At 46.0% G+C, this 24,304-nt stretch overlaps 1 protein-coding gene across 1 annotated transcript in view; it reads left to right on the forward strand.

Annotated features, from left to right (window-relative positions):
- Window positions 1-24,304, forward strand: part of DONSON (DNA replication fork stabilization factor DONSON) — a 99,388-nt gene that overhangs the window by 68,124 nt on the left and 6,960 nt on the right. The window contains exons 5-9 of the mRNA XM_085621361.1: window positions 5,241-5,419; window positions 5,526-5,649; window positions 7,868-7,966; window positions 8,166-8,364; window positions 8,823-9,035. Of these exons, the coding sequence (XP_085477487.1) occupies window positions 5,241-5,419; window positions 5,526-5,649; window positions 7,868-7,966; window positions 8,166-8,364; window positions 8,823-9,035 (814 nt within the window). The remainder of the gene's footprint in view (window positions 1-5,240; window positions 5,420-5,525; window positions 5,650-7,867; window positions 7,967-8,165; window positions 8,365-8,822; window positions 9,036-24,304) is intronic.

The following is a 24,304-nucleotide window of genomic DNA, read 5'->3' on the forward strand; positions in this document are numbered from 1 at the left end:
CGAGAGAAAGTTTGTGAGTACCCATGGTCTAGGGCATTCAAGACTTCGAGTTCTTGACTTCTAATTCCAAATATAGCCATTTTAGGCCAAGTCTGCTGCCCCTTCCCGGGATGCATCCATTTTGGTCCTGGTGTGCGAGGGACGTAGTAACTTGGCTGTTTCACAAGGAAATTTGTAAAAATGTTGACCTCCTAGATTGAGGGTGATTGGCCAATAATATGAGGGCTATTCTTGGATGGCCTGCTTTCTAGGAATTACTGCTATTGTGCCCTGCACAAGTTATCAAGCAGCATTCACTGCTGCGCTGCTTCAATAAATGGAGCTAATAAATGGGGGTAGATGAGGGTAGTACATTTCTGAAAGAGCTCGACCAGTTATCTGTTGGCACTTTGAGTCTACCTTAATTACAGCATTGTGGCTGCTTCGAAAACCACTTTTCGGTTGGTCTAGTTCTTTTCAGTCTGCAGGTTGTAGAGTGCATACTGTCAGGTCTTTTAAGTGGGCAAAGGCACAGTGGCGGTGTCAGGCATAAAGGTTTTTTTTTTTTTTTGTCCATGATTTTGCCATCTCTTTCGCCTTAGTAACTATAGTTCAGTTCCCTGTTTTTATGATGGGCATGAATCTGGTTGATATGTCTATAGAAGCCAGACTTGTCTCCAGTCTCGCTTTGGGAGGCCACCCAAATAAGTCTGGCTGTATTGAGCATCAGCTTTTAGCTATGTTTTGGGCTGCTTCCAGCTGCCTGAATATCAAATCAAAATAAGCTTTAGTCGATATCAGTGTGAATCATAAAAGCATACCCAATAAAACCAATATTCAGTATGCAAGATAAAATGCAATACGCTGTTTAAAAATCTGATACAATGCAGATACAGCTTAAAGAGGAACAGTACTCTGCTCCCACGTTAATAATTTCCTCAGACTAATAACTGCCCATGAACATTTTGATAAAACGGCACATATATACAAATTTGGAAGTAATTGTAAATATGAAAAAGCGGACGACATTGCATACAATTTAAGGGCTTACCATTAGCTTAATTGAGTGCCTCATCTGCATAAAATGTACAAAAAGAAAATGTGCGTAGTACACTCTTTAGATTTATTGTCACAATGTCAATGCGCTAGTTCACGTGACCAATTAATGTTAGGAAAGCTGGTTAAACGATAAACCCCTTAATAGTAATATTTCATTGGATTGTTAGAGCCTTTTTTTCTAATTCGGTAAGTTTTGTTTTTTAATGTAGCAATATTTGCCTAATATTGGGTCTGATATTGGGTCTGCTGCCGCTTGATATTGGTCCTGGCTTTACCGCAGATAACCGCTTTGAACACCCGCGAAGGAAGTAGGTTAACAGACTGAACCCTTATTTACCTCAAAATATTCAGTTGCATCTTTCCTCCTGGCGTCCACAGTCCTCATCCGTAAGCCACTATGTACTAAGGTGCTTTACTACTCTGTGTCTGTAGCCTTGACGGTGTAGGATATTGTTACCAATGAGTAGTCCGTCCTTGGGAGAGTATCTCTGACCTTGCTATGTCTAGAGTGTCGATCACCGGAAGGAAAAATGTGTCTATTCTAGGGAATGGCTTGTGCATGCTAGCAAAAAAGGCATATGACTGACGGTTCTTCTTGGTGGCAGGTCAGGTGGGTCAGGCTTCAACTCGCCACAAGAAATTCACCAAGTCAGGTGGCATGGTCGGCAGTGTGTGGTTGAGGACGTTGACTGCAATGTGTCTCGGAGTTTGTCCATTATGGCTTTGAAGTCTTCTCCGATTAGGAGTTTACTGTTGTGTAAGTGATTTAGTTTGGTAAATGTACGCAGGGTTTTGTCCAGGAGGGCAAGCGTAAGAATAAACAGATTGTCCATTTCTGTCCTTCAGTAGCGCTGGACAGGAGGACAAAGGGCGTCTGTTTGTACTTGATTTATAGAGAAGGATTTGTGTGTAAGGAATGCCACATCTCCAGAGCCAGAGTCGAAGACTGGGCATACCCATGTCATTCAGAAATCCCAAGTTTGCTATTTAGGCATAAAGGACTAGTACCTCAGGGGATTGGCATCTGCAAGACTCCTCTCTTGATTTGGTGAATTAACCCATTAACATTTGAAGAAAGGATTTTGGATGTGCTGGGGTGTCAGTGTTACTACCATTCACCACTATTCTTTAAGAGGGATGGGATGGCTGTTTGTCTTCTGAGCTAGGTTGAGACTAAATTTTCCCCCACCGCACTTCCTCCCTCCTTATATTTCTACCCAAGTAGCATCTTTTACCTTAACTGTAGAACATCGTATAACAAAACCAAATATTGAGTAGTTTAATGTGCACTTAAATCTGAAGTTTAATGGTGGGCCATGAGTTAAGTGTGAGCTCCAGTTTGATTGATCAGTGATGAGACATCTGGCAGGTTGTTGTATTGGTCTGCAGGTGGAAGGTGAAGTGGTATGTCATTTAATACCTATTCAAGATTGGGGTCTGGAGTTTTGCTGCTTCTTTGACCGTGGGTGTGTATTGCTCTCCATTGGTTGTTTGTAGTACCGGTTTCCTTCATCTTCTGAGCTTGGGTTTATTGTTCCTTTGTTGTGTGGCCCTAAGTGCCTGGTTTGCGCTCATCGGGGTTCCTTTGGATTTCCTTGTTTCGCCCCCTATTTCCTTCAGCACAGTCCCAAGCTTTTTCAGGAGTATTAAAGTGTGACATTCCCGTGTGAATCACTTTAAGTCTAGCAATTAATAGTAGCATTTATTTCAACAGCATGACCTTTAGTTTTTGTTTCACTGCTGGATTTTTAACTGTGTAATTTGAGAAAATCATGATGGTGGAGGAATCATAGCAAATAGTTCCCTTTAGCCTAGCAGCTTTCAGTATTGCATTTCTATCTATGTAATTAAGATTACATGTGATGAGGGGCCTAGGTGCAATGGATCACTGTTCCCACTCCACCATAAAGCATTGGGACTGCTATTATGCTGGAACCATGACTGCAGTCTCATTTCAACTCCTCCAATGTTGTTGCACCTGAACCGTCCCTCTGCGTCTTCGCCTTTGTTTTCTAATTGACTGCTCTTATTAGCTGTGTGACGTGACTTTGGAGAGTTTGGATCATGTCTTCAGTGCCGGAGGTTTTTCCTTTTGACTTGTCTTGTACGGTCTACCAAGTTACATAGGTTTTGATGCAGCAACAAGAGATCCAGGCTTATCTTGTTGATATTGCCATCCAGGGATAGTTGTGTCATGGATTGCTTGAAGAATAGCTGCTGCTACTGAGGTGTTCACCTCCCTCATTGTTCCTGAGTAGTTTTGTGGGCGGGGAAGATTTGTTGTGATTTGGATAGACTAATCTACCAAACCCACTAGTGTATCTTTTTTTGAGCGGGCGGAGGTTCCACCTAGTCTTTGACCATCTTTAACCACGCAGTGTCAAGCTGCAGTCCGCCCCTTTGCCTAATATGAGATAGTGATGTGCGTTGGATCAGCAAGGGGCAATGGGTGTCAGTCAGCACAAGGTGTTTTGTGCGAGTCCTGAACCACTTGTTTTTTTGTCTGACTTTACTACTACCTTTACATTGTGCTACTGCACTTAAATTTTCCATATGAGTTGTGTCACTGTCTTGGTGGATTTGTAGTGTGGTGGAGTGGGCGTTTCTTCCGAGGGTAGCAGTTCACGGTCTTCTACAGCGCTAGTTCTTCTAGTTGTTTTTGTTCTGCTCTTGACTCTATTGTCAATGTTCTAGCACTTGCCTTTGGTCTATTGATAGGAGGGCACAAGCAATCTCCTCCAACCACCCTCCCCCCAACCCCCTGGGCCAGTTGCATATATGCATCTCCCTGGTTTTAGAGTGGGTTATTGGGTGGGGGAGTTCCCTCTCCTTTTTGTGTTTTGCATTCAAGTTGCCCTTTGTTCTTCGGTGGGAGGGAGGTGACACTGCGCTGCAGGTGGGCCTTTCTTTGTAAGGGCTAGGGCCCTAGTGGTGGAGGGTTAAGAAAGGAGCTCCCCCTGTCAAATCTTGTTGGCCTTTCTCGTGCCTTACCCCCAGTTGTTTTCCTTTAACCCAGTATCGATCTTGCTGCTATCTTTACCCCTGACCTAGTAGAGGGAGTTAGGTTATGGATTCAGAGTTGGATGTATATTGAAGGGCCTTCTCTGCTTCTGGGAACTAAAGTTAGTATAGTCTTTGCTGTTTGGGCCTCATACAGGCCTGGTTTCACCTGTCCTCCTGCTGTATTGCCACTCCTCCTGGCCTAATTGCTTTATTGTAGCCGGTTCTGGGGGAGTGGAGGTTTAGGGAAAACTCCTTGTTGGGCCACAGACCCTAGATCTGTTCTCGGGTCTTTCCTTGCCCCATCATTTTCCGGGTCAGGGTGAGCTCACCTTGCTAGCAGTTGCCATCTAATGTCCTTTTTCAAGGAGAATCTGCTTTCCATGGGATGCATGATTCTCCACCCACGTCATGCACCAGTCTGGTAACGATCACAAGGCCCCAGGATTCCTGCTGCACCTCCAGGCCTTTGTCTGATGTTAGGGTGCTGCCCGTCTCAGACTAGCCCTCCTCGCTTCCCATGTCTGTGTATTCCAAGGCCTTGAGTTGAGGCGGGAGATTCACCCTGCCGCCTCTGCAAATCCCTTTTCTTCTGTGGCCCTGCCTCTCTAACTGCTATGTTTTGCTGTGCTGCACACCAGTAGCAGACCCCCATCACCAGAGCTCTGATGCCCGCCAGCCTGAGGGACCAGCGCTCTGTTTTTGCTGATGTTATCTGCTTCCCTTCTGATCTGAGAACTAATTTGGTTCTGGACCTGCCAAAAGAGTGAGGATTGGTCTGAGGTCTCAGACTGGAGCTCAGATTAGAGCGACTGCTATCTTCAACAGTCAAGCTACCTCCAGCCATTTTAAATCAATCTTGACCTAGCATTTGTTATATTATTGGTGAATATGTTTTATAAGCAATATCTTGCTTTTATTGGTATTCGTAACCAGAAATGGGAGCAGGGATGTTTTCATACTAAAAAAAAAAAACGTGGTTTTCTTCCCTTTTTGTTTATCACCGGTTTGAACATGTCCGTAAATAAACATTTGTGAATCGTGCTCCTGTCTCGAAGGTGTCTTAACTCTTCTGCTCATGGTGTTGCCTTTGTTCATTTTTACCACATCACCTAAGTTTGAGCTTTAGGTTTCTTTCACTGGGAATTGTTTTCTCCTTGCAGTAAATATTTATAATAACCCACATTTCCATTATCCCACAGGGCTCTTAGTTTCACTTCTTTGTACAATCTGCTGAAGGCGAAGCTGTGTCCGTATTTCTACGTCTGTACCTATCAGTTCACTGTATTGTTTCGTGCTGCTGGCCTTGCAGGAAGTGATACCATTACCGCTATCATGTCACCCACCACCCGAGGTTTAAGAGAAGCCATGAGGAATGAAGGTATTGTTGTTTTATGCTCTTCAGTTACTGTGGGATATCGGCAATATAGATTAACATAGGACTTGTACCCTACAACCAAATACTTTATTTTTTCTTGATCACCTAGGAATTGAATTTTCCTTGCCTTTGGTTGAAGCAGAGTTTGACGGCAGAAAGAAACAGAAAGGTTCTGAAACTTCAAATATGGATTTGAAGGATTCTGAAGTAATCAACAGCTGTGCAGATGAGGAGTATGTTGTAAATTAAAAATAAGGATTTGTTTGATAACCTCCAATTCAGAGGGAAATTTATGTTGTATTTGTGCTACCTCAGCCACTGGGTACCTTTTTTCTGTCATTGGAATTATCGTATATGTAGCATGGGCAACCTGGGTTTGCCCGTTCCGGGCTAAAAGCTTTCCTGTCCTTCATTTCAGTTGCAGTCCTTCCATCATAATGACAACAGCATATCACAAGGATCAATACTATCCCCTTCCCGGCTCCCCACAACTCCAACAATCTAGCCATTTTTTTGTTTGTTTTTAATACATGTAGCAAAATCTTAGCTAGTGTCAATACTAGGGTGCTCCATTATAGTATTTTAATCATTCATAAGTTGGGTCTTTCTCGTGGGAACAGAAAAGTTAAAATACCATTTCATTCACAATTCAAATTTTTTTACAAATCGAAAACCGATTCATGCTAAGGTCGCACAGGCAATTAGTTGGCCTTTCTTTAAGATGACCAGCCCCAGAGAACCTGTCCCTCACTGCTGCCCGGTCTCTCAGGTCCATTTTCCACTTGTTTAATAGGCGTTCTAGAACACAGGTTCTGTGTTTAAGAATAGTTTGTTTACTTAACTGCTCCTTATTTGCTCGGTTTGCATTTTTGTTCTATAGTAAGACTTTGACTCATTTATTCTCCTATTGGAAAATGCCATCTCTGTATGAAAATTGCTCCAAGTATGGTAGAAAGATGGGCAGAGTTGATGGTGTGAAGAAAATCGACATGGGCTGTTGCAAATGTTGTTGCAGGGGATACAATTCAAAATGATTTAAGGATCAAGCATGTAGGCATCTCAAATTCAGCCTTGGTGTCGTAGGTCCTAGGACTTCAGCCATGTCAGTAGAGGTCCCTCTGAGATCTGTTGTAAAAGGAAAGTTAAATAAGCCTACTTCTTAGCCTTCCTTTTGGGATATTGCAGTGTCCCCACCTCTGTCATCAGTCATCACTTGCACTGGTATCAAAGCTGCCATCAACTGCAAGGGTGCCATATTTGCCAAGACTGCCTTCAACTAAGAGACCCCCATAGCCACTTGGACAATTGCCTGCGCTCTCGTTTAGTGTATAGGGTAATCACTCACAAGGAACCCTCTGTCAAGAGGCATGCAAGGTTTAAGTCCTTGATCTTGTATTACACAGTGATATAGAGGATAGACTCTGTTGAGGATTCCTACTTGCCTTGCAGCACGCTCAAAATGTGATGCGTTCTCTTTAGAATACTCTTGAGATTACAGACCATACATAGACTACCCTAGTGGAGTTCCACCAAGGTCACCAGTCTAGGAGGGGAAGTGGTTGACAAGGCAGTTATTCTGTAAAATGTACACCTCCAGAGATTACATAAGCAATTGGTTCAGGCCTTCATTCAACAGCCTGTGTCCCAGATCTAAAGACGTGGACACTCGCATGTTTCTTGGCCAGCTAATTCACTTGGTTTGATAAACACAATTTCAATATCTACTTCACTGGTCCAGATGTCGGTGAAATTCAAGACTCCACAACTTACTGCTGCACCAAAAAGGCAATACAGCAGGAATTGTGAGTTTTCTGCTTTGTTCTAAAGGATGGACTATTATACAATAGCTCTCTGCTCAGCCTAACATCCCTAGTTGTATTATTTCCCTCCCTGCTTTCCTGTACTAAACATCTTACTTTTTATTTATTTTCTGAAGATGATTTACTACTACTTTAAATACTAACTTTATTTTACTGTTCATTTACAATATTGGAATCCATTCCCCCTTCCCCATTCCTTTCAAATGTTTGCTTTCCACGTTCAGTGCCCAAAGCTATACCCTTGGAATGTTTCACCAACCTTAAAGACCCTTTACTTTGAATTATTGTTTTTATATTCAAAACAGTTGAAAAAAACTCCAGACATACCTGTATTGCCTATGAGTAGCTACCGCTTGATTTTTTTTTTTTTTTTGTTTTTTTTTTTTCCTGTTCCACTTGTAAACTTCCCACTCCAACTCAGGGTCCTGAAAAGTTGGAAGTCAGCCTAAGCCTTTACAAACACACATGTAAAGATTAATCATTTTTTGTCCTCTTTAGTATGGTTTTAGTTTGCTTGTTCTGGGGATTCTGTTCCAGAAAAACGTATAGGATCAGTTCATCAAGCAATTGGTGGTTTCTACATAAATGTTTTTGTCGTACAACTAGTGACTTTATTTCACTTTATTCATAGAGTACAAGCAGAAAGTGATGATGATGAGGGTTTCTCCTGGCTTGAAGAGATGGGTGTTCAGAATCAGATCAGAAAGCCAGACTCCATTTCTATTAAACTGTATCCTTTAATACTGGTATGCTTTGTGTCATGTCTGCGGATCAAAATGTATTGTTACACTCGTTATTACTGGTTGGGAGTTAGGACTTCAGTCGAGCACCAGCTCTGAGGGCATTGTTGCCTGTTTTGAAATACCCCTCTTCTGTTCCTGATCCATTTTTAATGTTTATTCAGGTTCCTTGACTGAACATTTATTTAGCTCTAAAGAGAAGAATGAAGTGAAAATGGATCATAAGCCTGAGTCGGTTGTGATGGTGAAAGGGACAAATACGTTTACGTTGCTAAACTTCCTGATAAACTGTAAGAGTTTAGTGGCTGCTTCGGGTCCACAAGCGGGGCTTCCACCAACAATTTTGTCTCCGAATGCTTTTCGGGGTGCCACAATGCAAACACTTAAGGTATGGAAGCTCAAAAATGTCACTGTTTAAATATTCTGGATATTCACCTCAAAGTTGTTTATACCAACTCAGTTGAGTCTTGTTATGAGAACCATCATCTGCGATTATGTAAGTTGGTGTTTACTAATCATTTGTCACTATCCCACACACTACCACCATCATAATGAACATATGATCACAAAATATTCAGTAGAAGGGTTGGAGGTGCCTTTGAGTTAACTCAGAATATACTCTAACTAGTGTCTTTGCTGGCTAGCATTTTAGGAAAAACAGCACAATTTTGAGTAGCAACAGAAGGGGGAGAGGACTGTATTGGTGCTTTTTTTGTTTTTTTTCGTCTAATTTCTTGATGGTCAGTTACGTTCCAGTAAATTGGCTTCAAGGCCAAGTACCACTTATGTAAAATGTGCGTTTATTGAGCCATGATGTTGATAGCTAACCATTCTATTTTTTTCCAGGCTCGAAGCGTTAATGTGAGGACCCAGGTTAATTCTGGTTACAAAGATCAGTTCAGCTTGGAGATCACTGGCCCCATTATGCCTCATTCGCTGCATTCTTTTACGATGCTCTTGAAGTCTGCACAGAAAGGAGCTTTTTCTGCTGGGCTCTACACCCATGACCCAACTGCTGTGTTCAACGTTGGACCCAAAACCGAGGACATTCTAAGTGTGGTATGTGATTTGTTTATAACATTTTGCAAGCATTGGTGGCTGTTTTGCTCAACTTTGACACTGAAGAGTTGCAAGAGAAGCCCCAGGTTTCATCTTTACCTTTTTGCCCTTTGTGTGTATGCAATGTTTAACAAATGCCATGCTTGTTGAGTACAATCTGTTTTCTTCCTAAATCTTACATAATTGTTATTGCAATTTGGAGATCTGAGGACGAGCAGATGAAGCGTTTTATTTTGGTGTCCTGTGGAACTCTTAATCGTGTTGATTATCACCATGCCACTTTCCCAATAACATTCTTGCCTGCAGTGCCAATGTTTGGTGCCCGATTTTGAAGCCAGAAATGAAAACAATGCATTTGATTGAATTTAACTGAAATGCACTTGCTTTAGATTATTTTGGCTCATTGCTAATGGTTGGAAAATAAAGAAAACTGGTGAAAATCTTAATGTCATCAACATACCTCACCCTCCCCTTTTTGTCTTTAACTTATGAAGTGCTGTGACACTGTTTATTGATGTAATTTAAATGCCAGTAATTATAACTTTTAAGTGCCAGAGAGTTAATGGAAACGCGCCATGGGAATGTCCTTTTCTACACTTATACTATTTTTACCCTTATTTGAATTCTTAAACTGAACTCCATCGGACTCCCTTTTTGGTATGACCAGAGTTAATTTACTAATCTAACTCTGGCTGCAGCCTTATTTGTATGTTTCATTAGATTTACTATTTTAAGATTGTCCTCCTACAATTGCACATAGATAACTTTACAGTAGAACCATATAATGTGATTTCACAGGATTGAAAACAAACATTCTACAACTGATAGTATTAATAGTATTCTATTAATGCATGCCCTATATTTTCTATTGAACTGCATTATCTTTCAACGGCAATCTTTGTTTTTTCTCCCACAGTTTACAGATGTTGTTAGAAATGTATCTCAGAAGTCCTAAACCTTTTTTAGGTTCAGTTGTGGTATCTGATGTGCTTGCTGAGCCAATTATATGATTTGACGCATAGCAATTGGCACTTAAAGTTGGAGATGTTCTGTTTCATATTGGGGAGCCTTTCAATGGGTCCCAATCTTGAGCTTGCCTTTCTACATTGCCAAGGCTTAGACCTCAGCCCTCTGCCACCCTCCTCATGCACACTTTATATAATAGCGACTTCTAGCTGCAGATCCCTTACCATAGAATATTCTCAAGGCATCCGACTGGATCTGGACATTTTGTTTAGCAGTACCCTTGTACGCCAGCAGGTGGTGTCAATCAGTTCAGTGTCAACCGTGATGTGCGGTGCCTATGTAGGCGTGTTCCGTTCCATCTTTTCCATGTCATCAGCACAGATGTGGATTGAGCTCCCCTTTTCAATTTCACCGGCTTCTTTCAACAGTTTTGTCAAGTACTAGTGTGCCTTTTAGGTCTATTTTTTTTCCGGAGATGTCCCAGAAGAAACCCACCAGGTTCAAAAAATTTGAAGCTCTATTGACAAAAGTCAGTGACAGACCCCCACTTGGTGTGTCTGCGGTGCCTGGAAAGGGACCACGACTCAATGTCGTGTGCAGAGTGGAAGATTATGAAGCCCCAAGGCCACCCGCGAGCCGCACATTATGTCCTTGGTCACTCGCCATATGTCCCAGCTCCCATTCATGTGGGAGGTCTCAGTAGCACTCCTGGAGTAGCGTGCACTGGCCCTCATCCCACTCCAGGACTTCTTTACGAAATTCCCATAAGAAGTTCTATATGACCAAGAACTCTTCCACTTCTGAGTCCCTCCCATCCTTCAGACGACAAGGGATCAATATAAATAAACAAAAAAGAGGGGGGATCTGGGAGCAAGATCCCCCCCCCCCCCCCTCTTTTTTGTGATTTATATTTAGTACGGCGGTGCAGCCGTGGGATCATTTACCTGTAGTTCCTTTTCTTGGGGCACACAAGCCTTGATAATCATTACATGGGTAATATATGAGTGCTCTACACGATCCAGATATGGCACTACCTGTCCACCACTCACCTTATTTCAGTTACTTTGGCAGCGAATTTGATGGGGCTGATCCTCCACGGGCATTTATAATGTCAATACATTAACCTTCCTCACGTTGACACCCCCCCCCCCCCCCCATCAGTTTTAAATAACAGTATATTCCAAACCCTGCATGTCACGTACATACTCACTATCATGCATATGTACTGCTAATACTATGAACATACCCTGGGATAACTTTTATACAAACTATCTTCCACATTTGTGCGCATGGGAGACCTTTCGATCTTGCTCATTTTTGGCAGTGCGATGGAGTGACGTGATTCCATATGTATTTGGCATTCCCATATTGGGTAGAGGGGATTAGCTTTCCTCTTACACGCACGCGCACTTCCTGAAATGCTATATGCATGCGCAGCTCTTGTTGTTGTGAGCCCGGGACCCGGAACAAAAAAGTATCCCGTCACTAGTTCCCGTGACCTATTTAAGAGGCATGCACTGCCGTTGCCATATTATCTCTGGCAGCTGCATGGATGGGGGTGGCACAGCTACGTGACTACCCGGACGGAATCCCCGTTAACATGAAGGAATTCCATGCGCCTAACCGATGGAGTATCCATCCTTTACCAGTCAGGTTAGCTCCGGGCATAACCTATTTCTCTACCTATACAGCTTTTTTCTTTTGTTATTAAGGGTGTATTTTCCCTATTGGGATTAGGAGTGTGATCTATTAGGCGAGATTTCGTTACCCTGGCCCATTATATGGTTTTTAGTCTACAGTTTTTGACATGCCATTGAGTGACTACTGTTGGGTGGGATATTGTGTAAGATGCCGTACATGATGTTGGTGCCCTCATACACATTTAGGCGCTATGTCCCTTCTTCGCTTGGGGTTGATGTGCACACGACTGTGGCACACTTATGTTGTATTAAGTTGTACTGATACACATCCCTTTGTTCTTTCTTTTCTTGTTTCCTAGATATTTATCTGGAGCGATTTTCATCGTTGACCTGTTACCATACTGAGGGTATACAGGCAATTGCCCAGACCGATACTGATGGTATTTTTAACTTGTTTATGTAATTTCACGTGCACCTTTTTTTTAAAAAGAATATGGTCCTGATGAAGCGCCACCGACCCTTTGGGCGTAAGAGGCGCGAAACATGTTGGCCTTTGATCCATGATTCCTGGGCGTAATGTACCTACAGGGTCAATTTTTTAAGCAGTTTATTTCTGCTCGGGGTACATCTATATGATTCGCTGCATGATGACCCTCCATATTTTCACAAACCTGCACGCACCCTTTTTACCCTCTACACTCAACCCACTTTTTCACACACCCACATGCACCATCCGGCGGTTCTTAAAAGATCTCCGTCAAAGTGACCCTTCGGGGGCCCGTGGGGAATTGCAGCGCCTGCCCCACGAGGAGCAACCGCCCGATGATGAAGCATGACACCCTTCGGGGTGTGTGAGGGCAACAGAGGACATAGAGTGGTCTTCCACTGACCTGAGTGGGTTTTTAACTAGGAACTCTTTCACTCTCTTTTCCTCTTTTAGGGCTTGGGTGACTTTTTGCACCCGCCCGTAGGAACTTTGTCCTCCTGGTGATATAGACAAGGGATCAATGCCAGAAATCCCGGCCTTGCTTGTAGTGGTTATGTGCAGCCGGTGTCGGAAACTGGGACTGCTCTGTGCTTCCCTGAATTTCCTGGAACCGGAGCGACCCCTTCCCAACTCCGACAGTTTGAGGCCTAGAGCCTCATTTTTGGGCAGTCAAACCCCCTTGGAGCACCTTTTGGAGTCCCATGAGTTTGGAAGGTCTTAAACTGAGGCTCCGCCGGTGGACTGCCATCGGCACCAGTCGACCCAATTGGTGGATCCGGATCGACCCTGGCAACAACTTCATAAACCCCACCGGGGACTGTTACAGAGCTGCTATTCCATGGTTGCACAAACACATTGTGATTCCCGACTCCAATACGGAGCCGGACAGGTGTCTCTTCCGGCACCTACCAGGCCCACATGTCCTGAATTGGAGACTGAGCCCTATTTCACTGACTGGCTCACTGAGGAACACAAATGCAGGGGATCCGGGGATTCTTGTACCGACCCCCTTAGAGTCCATGGCTGATGACAAGTGGTATGTGGACTTGGCTGACACCAGTGGTCTGGATACCTCCCCAGAAATCAGCCTCCGCTCTCCTCCCACAGTGACTAAAGAGGAAGGGGACCTCTTTCCCGATGGTGGTCAGGAGGGCAGTTGAGGGCTTGGACCTACAGCTGGCCACGGTTCAAGTCAAGACCAGTGTCTTGACAGAGGTGCTTCAACCAGGGGGTATCCATCTAAAACCTTAATACCTTTTTAATGAAGCCCTCACTGATGTCCTGCATGGGGCCTGGATCAAGCCCTGCAATGGCAATCCTGTGCACAGGAACCTTGCTCGAGCCATCGCCAATCTCCCCAAGACATAGCCTTCCTTTCCCTTCACCCTACCCCTGAGAGCCCAGTGGTCCAGGCCTCAACTTCCCAAATCAATCCTGGTGCATTCCCTACCACACTACCAAATGCAGAATCCAAGAGGCTGGATACCTTCGGTAAGAGGATTCTTTCTTCCACCAGCCTGGCACTGCGGTCTGTGACCACTGCATGCTCCATTGTGCTGTATCCCCACAATGTGTGGGATACAGTTGCACAAGTGTTGCCCATGGTTCTGGATAAGTCTCAGGCCATACTTGCACAAAGCTTTTGCTGATAGACAAGATGCCCATCATTAGAGTGATGGCCAAGCCTTGCTCATGGACATGCCCTTTGATGGAACCTCTCTTTGGAGATAAGGCAGCTTCTGCCTTGGAGAGATTCAAGGACAGTATGGCCACTGTCGGGTCATTGGGAGCTCTGTGACCCCACAACAGCTGCATTCCAAGTAAAAACTGCCTTGGAAACTCCAGCACACGGGATAGCTGACATTGTGCGTTTTCAGCAGTGACAAATAGGTCTAACCAAGGCTTTCCACAATCTCAGAAAATAACTTGCACCACCTCAGATGAAGTAGCCATTCGTTATCCGATACGAACAGCTGAGTTTGTCTGCTACGGTGTTTAAGGAGCCCACCAGATGTTGAACTGCCAAGTATTTTCTGACGTTCCAGCCATGTCCAGTGGCACAGACAGTTTAGGGCGTTTGAGATCTCACCTGAAGTATGCAATGTAATTCAGGGAGCCAGGTGTTTTTCTACCAAAACTATTTTTGCCTGCCAAAGGGACTAGTTTGTGGCTTGGTGTGCATCTAAATTAGTTGACCCTCTGTTGACATCCTTGTTTGAAGATCTCTGCGTTCTGGCAAGGCTTTGGTTTGGGCACAGTGGAAGGATATTTGTATGCCATTTCTGCCATTCTATGGCTGCTGAATCAACTTTCCCGGTTTAAATCACACATTCCTTAAAGGTTTGCAGCATATGTTTCCTCCCAAGCCTTTTTATTATGTCCCAATGGGACTTTAATTTAGTTCTCACCTTCCTCGTGTGTTTCCATTTTGATCTGATGCATAGCTGCCCTCTACAGCTCCTATTAAAATGGTCTTCCTTGTGCTAATAACATCTGCCAGGAGGGTTGGTGAATTGCAAGCAAAATTCAGTCATTCCTTCCTACACATAATTCTTTCCAGAAATGCTGGCTCTTAGAACTCCGTCATCCTTTTTAGGTCTCGCCTACGCAGCGCGCATGCGCTGCATAGGAGGGGACCTTTTGGAATCTATCAGCTTTTTGGGCAAAAACTTGCACGTTTTGCATTGCTTTGTATTGCAACGCGTGCACATTTAGCGTTTCCCTTACGAGAGTGAGCAGCAGCGCCATGTGTTAGCGTTTACCTTACGGGAGTGAGCGCGATAATTGCTGAGTGTCCCTGCTCTCGGCCGCACTCCCCTCACCCCTCCCACTTGTTTCACTGAAGGAATTGTTCCTGTTCTGCCAAGGAACGTTTCTTTTTTTTTTTTTTTTTTATACATTTCCTTTCTATTCTTTGTTTTTCCTTTGTTCCTTCCAAACTTCCTTTCCTCCGGATTTCTCTTTTCCTTTCATCTTTCTTTCCTTGCTTGGATTCCTTCCTCCCTTGTTTTGTGCTCTATCCATGTGCCTCTTATGTTTTGTTTCTCACTGTGGCCTTGTTGAGTTTCTATGCCACCCTTCGGCCCCGCCAGACAGACGCCCGTGAGGTTGTTCCTTCGTACCTGCGGTGTGATTTCTTTGCTTCGGTTTGTGCCTTAGACAGTTCACAGTACAAGACAGTCATGTCCCCCATGTAATCTGTCCAGTGTCCTCGCTGTGGGAGGCGCTGTGAGGCTGTGGAGTCTAGGTGCCTACATCGCTGCCAGCTGGGCTGCAGCTGTTTAACATTAAAACTGTTTACCCCCAGCCCCCCCCCCCCCTCCCCCTTGGCAGCTCTGTATCGATAACTCTCACGAGTGTCTTGTCGGATGTCACAGCAGCCTCAGTGCTCGCGCCTCTGCCGGAGCACTTCTTGTCCCCACTCGAGCTTTGCAACAACTTATCGTTTTACAACGCACACCCCAGGCCTGGCGCTCGAGCTCCGCGGACCTCCAACTCCGGTCCAGGTCCCCCCTCCAGCTGTCTGGATGCTCGCGAGCTCCAGACTCACTATCGCAGGCATAAACCAGGGCTGCTCACAGGATGCGCACAGGCGTGGGTCTATCCACAGGATACGCACTGGCGTGGGTCTACTCACAGGATACTTAAAGATGTGTCTCACTTCCGCTGCCCTCTCCGGTCTCCTCATGTACTAGAAGATCCAGCTAAATATGTAAGTTACTCCCAGATGTTGCACTGTGAAGGTCCCTCCTTTCCAATATATTACACAGTCGTCTGTTGCTATCCTCACGGCATTACTGTGTAACATACCAGTGTTTGGTTACGTTAGTGTAAAACGGCCCTGTGCGAAAAGTGTCTGCCTCACAGAAAATAAATACACGAAAAACACTCGCTGCTGCAGGTGTGTGCTTTTGTTGAGCCAGTGGTTTCCAGGACTCGCCACAGCATTTAAATAACACTGATACTTATACAGCAAACTGGACCCACAAATATTTGAATTTTTTATGAACTTGAGGACATATTAATTTCTGGTACAAAATTGGAGACTACGTGATATGCCCAGGATGTTATGCCAATGCCAAAAATCAAACTTTGTTCCCCAGCTCTAAAATCTGCACCTTTCACTGCTATGTTATAGCTTTTCTCCAATGGCATTTGCCTCTCCTATGCTTGTGTGGTTGCATCTATTACTGTAAGCGGCTGCAGGTGGCTGTGTTTCCAAATGTGTGCATGTCTGTCTGTGCATGCATGGTTCTTTGCTTGCACGTTTGTGTGTCTATCTGTGCATCTATGTTTATATTTAGGAGATTCTTTTAAAATGCACACGCAAGACCCAGGGGGTGAGTGAAAGTGCTTTACTAAAAACAATATCTGCGACAAGAACTACTGGCTGGGAAAAGATTAACCTCATTAGCACTTTAAAGGGGCCATCCAGGGAAGGGAAAAATAGTTCTCTTTACCTATTACTGGCACTACATATCCAGCAATCGCCAACAATCTTTGATTAGGTCTGCGACCTATTGTGGCATCATTCACAGGATGGCTATATAAGGCAATAAAAATGTTTACTTTCTTATAACTTCTCAACATGCTGCCCAGCTGGTAAACTGCTCTGCAACGTAGCCTAAACACATTAGCAAAGCCAATAGGTCTGGCAAAATACTTATAAAGTCCCAAAGGCGAGACCTATTGGCTATGCCAATGCTTGTTGCTGAAGGTGCTCACACCTTCTGACATTGAACAAAACATCACCTTGCCTACCTCTCCCTCACCTTCATCCTTGCACCAAAGAATTCCAGTGGGACAATCAACTCTGTTGGATTTGCAGGGAAAAGAATGGGAGTGCAATTTAGAAGAGAACCATTTGTCGATGGATCATCCTCTCCATTAAGATCTGCTATGCAGTGGCCTAGAAACAGCAACCTGAGGGCTTAAGAGCTCACTCCACTAGAGCTACAGCTGCGACCACTGTATTGGCTAGAGGAATCCCAGTCCTGAACATTTGTCAGGCAGCTATATTGGCATTCCTGCATATATTTACCAAACACTATTGCTTCGACTTTCTGGTCTGGCGAGATGGGCATTTTATCTGTTTGGTCTCCGAGGACTTCTTTGTTTAAAACAGTCTGTAGGCCCACATCCTGGGAGAGTTTGCTTTGATATCTATTTTAAGGTAAGTAATCTGTGGCTAGAAGTCAATCAGATGAACCAGTTACTTACCTTCTGTAACGCATTATCTGGTAGAGCTCTATCTAGCCGCAGATTTCTTACATCCTTCCCATTCTGCGAACTGTATTCTCCCAGATCCTTTAGGACCTCGCTTTGGCGCACTAGTCAATTCTTATCAGCTTGGCCCTATGCTCCTAGTGTGGAAAAACAGTCCAGAATGGAGGTCGGTGTGCTGGGGTATTGCCTGTATAGGCACTGCGCATGTCCCTTCCGGTGCGGACGATGCCACGTGGAGCCGACCAATGCCACCTGCCGGCACGCGAGGGGTTTACTCAAATTTCCAGATACTCTGACGCCTGGGGAATATTCTATAGTGAGGAATCTGCGTATATGGATATAGTCTCTACTAGATATGGTGTTACTAAAGGGAAGTAACCTGTTTAGCTCCACCCCAGCCTAAAATCCTGGCATCTCCCCAATGCAACATCAACGCTTGCAGTTATCCAAGCCAGTAGTCTCAGACGTTTTTAGGCATGGGGAAAGTGGGCTGGCCCAGGACCCCAGGCTTTCAGGGGGCCCCATGATTGATCAGGCTCTATTCTCCACACAGTCCTGCCTTAAAGATATTGAATCATTTTTGAAACCTAGATTTTTAAATCCCACTTTCCTTTATTTTTAATACAGGTAATGTGTGGGAGTCTATTACAGACATTTTGCAGAGATATGTTAAAAGTTTGTTTTTCACCACTATGCAAAATGCAACAAAAGAAAGTTACTATTTGATCAAAACAGGGCTTCACATGTGAGAAATGGCAGTAGGCATGCTGCTATATTACAATATTAAAAATACACATCACTATCACTAAATAATAAATGGAAACCCATTTAGAATTTGGACCAGTCTGCCTATGCAGTGTAGGTGATCTGGCCAAAGTGGGCATGAACAAGCTGAAAATGTATCATAAAACCAAATCTGTTCTGAATGGGGGCCAGGATATGTCTGGCCTAGGGCCCTCAAAATCCTTAGGATGTCACTGAATAGTTTTGTAACCACCTCCTCAAAAAAGTTTGAGAAAATTGCAACTTCCTGGTTGCCTCCATTCCCATCAACTGGTCCAACCCAAAATTTTGTTAGGGGGAAAAGAGGAGATCTGATGGATACATCTGCCAGTGGATTCCCTCACCTTGTGATAATTGACAATAGTGATTCTGTTGAGACAAATTGTTGTGCTTAAAAAATGGGGGTACCTGGTTGGGGGAGGAGGTTCTCCATTCACTTTACAGCATTGTGAAATTACCATGTTAGCTTGTCCCAGGTCGGTTTTTCTACTTGGCTGACATTCCGTTGTGTAGCAGGTTACTTCAATTTTGTTGTGCTAGGTAGAGCGGTGGGTTTACAGCTCATGGCGCTAGGGAGTTTCTCTTTCTTGGTCTAGGTATTAGACCCAATTGGCTTGCTTTTGGTCGCTATTGGACTTTCTTGCATGTGGTTTTGGTTCCTGCATCAACTATTGTTACCCTGCAATGGGCTATTAGACATATGGCATGTGGTAAACCCTTCTTTCTGATAACATCTTTGGAGGGACAGGTCATACATTTTTGCTATTTGCCTGGGAATTTGGTACGTTCTTTGAAGGTAGTTAAATTAACTTTAGCAGTGTGTTTATAGATCACTTGGAGGTGTGAAGTTTTAGGTTCCAGTCCTCTTCAATTTTTTTCTCCCCTGTGTCCAACTCCCATATTTTTCCCTTAGTTGGCTTAGTGTGTGTTGTTTTTTTCACTGTCTAATAGCACTTTAGAGGTGTCATTGTCTTCCACCCTGCCACCATTGTAACACTGTCTGCTATGTTTTGGATAGCAAGGGTTCTCTAGCCCTATCTTTCAATTGTTTTGTATTTTAGTGATCATTTTCTCGTCTGTCAGGAACTGACCCTTGGTAGAGTAAATATAGTTACCAGCTCCTTAAAGGGCTTAAACTCCTCTGTTATACAGGTTCCTCAGGGACTTTATGCAGACAGCTGCCCATAAGTTTACTGTATTTTTCTAACAGACTGTTTGGAGGCCTGGAAGGCCCTGAATTGGTATCTTGCGGTAGTATGCAGGTGGCATTGGTGATAGTCTTCAGTACCTTATCCAGCAGTGTCTGGTTACTTTAATCTTGGGAACTTGCCTTTTTGGGTGCCTCTTTGCACCAGCAGTGCAACCACTCTGCCTGTATCTGCTTGCAGTGAAAAAAAATAGCTTCAAGTGAAATATCTGGCACATTTAGGTCGCTAGGGAGCTGTAGTTTACGAAGTGTAACTCTTGAACATTATCTCAGACTACTGTCACGGCCCTAACCTAGAGTAACTCTTTAAACATTGGTGGCGTTAATTAAGGGAAGTGGGATGTTTGAGAAATGGAATAGCAAATGTGGTAGTATTACCATCTTGGTCAGGGAGGTTGTCGTGTATCCATAAAAGTACATTTTCCAGATGGTTGTAGAAACCTTTATCGCTCTACTTGCACTATTCAGATTGGCTTCAATTATATCTGGTTCTGTGCGTAGTGTATCTCCCTAGATAGCAAAAATGATTTCTAACTCCTTGTACATTGCAAGGGCTTGAGTTACTTTTTTTTTTTTTTTTTGAAAAATTTTATTGTGCAGAGAAAAGGTTACAAGCATGGGCCTACAACCGCCAGGGCCGGCCGCTAGTAGTTAAAGTGGTCAAGCAGTTCAAAAACAATGACTGGCCCACAGGGTCTCCGCAATATTACAGAAGATCAGACTGCACATAAGGGAAGTCAGGATACACACTTTTAATATAAATAACAACAAAAATAAAGAAAAACAAAAAGCAAGGCGAAACGACTTGAAATGGGCGTCGAACCACAGCCGGGGGACTCCCCACCCGAGGGCGGTCAATAAAAGGAGGCCTGAGAGGGAGGGGGGGGCCCACGGGAGAACCAAATCTGTACTCCGATGTACGAGATAAGCAAGGAACCCTCAAGGATCAGGGGGACGAGGCAACCCCAGACGTATCCACCGGGGGGGAGCACAGATAGACCCGCGATACACATTCCACTGCCCCCAAATTCTACCCCATGCCCCCGGTTTACCACGAGCCACATACAGTTTTCTCCCTGAACATGCACCAGTCCATGTTCTCCTTCCATACGGACACGGTGGGAGGCCGTTGGGAACCCCAAAGCTGCGCTATATCTCTCTTTGCGATCATGTTCCCCAAGGCCGCCCACCGAGCCTGAGCTGCATTATAGTCATTGGGCTCCCATACATTCAGAACACAGCGACGCACCTCCGGCAGCAGAGCGACCCCAGTCACTCGTCTCATAACATCATGCACCTGGCGCCAATATTCCGCCACCTCGCGGCATTCCCATAGGATGTGGAGAAAGGTGGCACTGAGCCCGCAGCCAAGCTTACAGAGCCCGTCAGAGAACCCCATCGAGACCAAGCGGGGGCCCGTCACATAAACACGATGGAGAATCTTAAGCTGGACCAGACGGAGACGGGCCGGGATGGCCACCTCCTTGGGGGATGACAGTGCAGTCTGCCAGTCCTCGTCGTCCAACTCCACCCCATCTCCCGTCCATGCCTCCCGAAGACGCACCAAGAGGTCAGCCCGATTATTTATCAGTTTTTTGTAAATCAGAGAGATAGTACTGTCGGGGACGTGACCGTCGAGTATGCGGTCCTCGAGAGGCGAAGAAGCAGGGACAGTGGTCCCCTCCCCAAAGACCGAGAGCAGGGCATGCCGAACCTGTGCATAACGGAAGAACTCTCTTTCACTAAGCTCGTGCTCGCTCTGGAGCGCCGCGAAGGATTTAACCGCACCTTTAACCCATAGGTCCCCCACTCTGCTGATGCCGATCGTGTCCCAGTGCTCGAAGCCTTTCGTTGTCCAGAGGCTTCCCAAGCGTTCTGAGGCGAATAGAGGAGTAGCACACGTTAAACGCTCACTCCAGCCCATCGCTACGTTCGCCGCCTTCCACACACGTACCGCAATTCTAGTAGGGCCCGTGAGGGTCCTACCAGCGGATCGAGAGTAAAGCGCTCTGTTATAGTTACCGCCGGGAAGCAGGAATTTATCCATCTCATATGCCGGGTTCAAACCAGGAGCGTACGTAGCATGGTTAATGGCAGACAGCTGGGAGGCCCAATAGTACCGTCTAATATCAGGAAGCGCGATGCCCCCGTCATACCAGGGGAGAGTCGGCTTTGCCAAAGCGATACGCGCTCGCCCGTCCCAAACCAGTCTCCTCTGCAAACTCTCCACTTCCCTAAAGTAGGCCGCCGGAATGACATCGAAGGAGTTCTGGAGTGCATAAAGAAATCTGGGAAGGGACATCATTTTAAACAGCGCCGCGCGACCAAGTGGAGACAAGGGCAACTTACACCACCGAGCCGTATCCGCCCTCAAACGCCGGAGTGGAGACAGATTCTGCTCATAGCGGACCGCCGGATCCAACGAAACGTACACCCCCAGGTATTTAAAGCCGGACTGAGATATTTGGAGCGGAAGCCGAGGCGGCAAGAGAGGAAGGCCACCAGAGATAGGATACACGCAAGATTTGGACCAATTAATTATCAGACCCGAATTTCTCCCGAAGGAAGTAAGGACATCAAAGAGAACATTGACCGACTTCCGCGGCGAGGTGAGGTACAAGAGAATATCATCTGCGTACAACGAGACCCGATCCTCGAAGCCCGGGGCCCACCGGATCCCCCTGATCGAGGGCTCCCAACGGAGCCAGGCAGCGAGCGGTTCCAAGGCGAGAGCAAAGAGCAGAGGGGACAACGGGCACCCCTGCCTAGTTCCCCTCCCGAGAGCGAAAGGCCGAGAAACCCGCCCATTGACAACAACCTGAGCCATTGGTCCAGCATAAAGAAGCTTCACCCAGCTAAGAAATCCCTCCCCAAAGCCAAACTTCGCCAAGACGGCCCAAAGGAATGGCCACTCAATGGTGTCAAAGGCCATCGTGGCGTCTAAGGAAACCAATATGGCCGGTTCAGAGAAGTACTCCGCCCTAGCGGACGCCGTGCAGACGCCGTAAGTTGAGAGCGGTATTACGATGAGGGATGAAGCCGCATTGATCCGGATGTATCAAGTCACATATAACGCTCAGCAAGCGATTAGCGAGGACCTTAGCAAGGATTTTGGGTTCGGCATTTAGTAGGGAAATAGGCCTATATGAGGCACAGTGGTCCCGTGGCTTACCATCCTTGGGAATCACCACTATAGTAGCCAGACGCTGGTCGTCGGGAAGGGAACCCCTGTCGAGCGACTCCTGAAACATACGACGGAGGAAAGGCGCGATTTTATCCGGGCGTAATTTATATAGTTCAATCGGCAGGCCGTTGGGGCCCATAGCCTTGCCCGAGCGAAGGGAGCGAATCGCAGTAGCAATCTCGTCGACAGACAAAGGGGCATCCATCAGCTCGCGGTCCTCGACGGATAAGCCGGGCAGGGCAATATCCCGCAGCAGAAGACTAGAGTCGTCCTCATCTCTATCAGACACCGGGGAGTACACTGCCCGGAGGTGGTCAGCAAAACACTCCACAATCTCACCAGGCTCAGTCACACACACTCCATCCGAAGCCCGAAGCTCCGGGACCACACGATTCACACTCTCCTTCTTATCCAACCAGGCAATCAGCTTACCCGCCTTGTCTCCGGCATCATACAACCTACCCTGCTGCTCCCTATACATGGTCTTGGCAGCGTCAGTAACAAGAGACTTATATTCAAACTGCTTCAGGCTGAGGGCATGCAGCCCATCCGGAGTGACACCCGCCTCCAAGGCTGCCTCCAGCCCCGATATTTCAGTCTCCAGCGTCACCACCGCCTCATTCTTAACCCTCTTAGCATCCACTATCTGGGACAGGGCATGCCCGCGGAGCACTGCTTTAAAAGCTTCCCACAGGGACACTGAGGACAACACCGACCCCTCATTCTCAAGAAAATATTGATCAATCGACTTAATCAGGCTATCACGGATCGTGGGGTCTCGCAGGTACCAAGGGTTGATAGGAGCAATCCGCCCAGCGGACCGCGTCCCAGTGTCAAAAAGCAACCACAGTGGGGAATGATCAGAGATACCCCGGGCCAGGTGTTTAACCTCTCGAATCCAGGCAGTCTGGGCCGCGGGCATAGGAAAATAATCCAATCTGGAGAGACTCCCATGGGCCCCAGAGTGAAATGTGTACTGACACTGTGTCTGATGCATTAACCTCCAACAATCCACCAGACCGAAGGTATCCAAGAGTCCGCCGAGCCACGCCTGGGCAGCAGGGAGGGCCCTGGGCGGGTGGCGATCCAGGTCACCCGAGACAACCGAATTAAAATCCCCACCCATAAGCAAAAGACTGTCAGGAAGCCCAAGCAGCATACGACCCAAGTCTGAGAAGGTGGAGTTCTGGAGGCCCGAGGGAACATAGACCGAGATCAAGGAAAGGGACTGCCCCTCCCACCTCCCAGTCAGAGCCACATAGCGCCCTCTATCGTCTAGGACTACCCTGGTGATCTCTAACGGAAGTGAAGATCGTAGGAGAATGCCTACCCCTCTAGAACCAGTGGTGAAACCAGAATGGGCCACGAGTCGGTATCCCCCCCTGTTCATGGCATGACAAATATTACCAACCAGATGCGTCTCCTGTAAGAACACCACATCAGGAGTCAGACGACGCAAATATTGCAGCACAACACCCCGTTTGATACGGTCCCCCAATCCATTGACGTTCCAAGACATCAATCTCAACCCGTCTCCCCCCCCCCCCCCCCCCCCCCCCCCCCCATCCCCTCCAGTAGATCAAAGGTCCCCTAGCAAATAGCGCAACACCCGAAACTGAACCATAGCCAATACCTCGCCTTGAAAACAAACACAAATCCAAACAGCCCCACCCACCCGCCAACCCCCCCCCCCCCCCCCCCCCCGAATCCAACACCCCCCACCCTGCACCCCTGCGGTCCAAAAAACCACCCCAACTTGCAGTGTGCCTGTCGCCT

Source organism: Triturus cristatus, chromosome 8, assembly GCF_964204655.1.
Source record: "Triturus cristatus chromosome 8, aTriCri1.1, whole genome shotgun sequence".
Classification (NCBI taxonomy): Eukaryota; Metazoa; Chordata; class Amphibia; order Caudata; family Salamandridae; genus Triturus; species Triturus cristatus.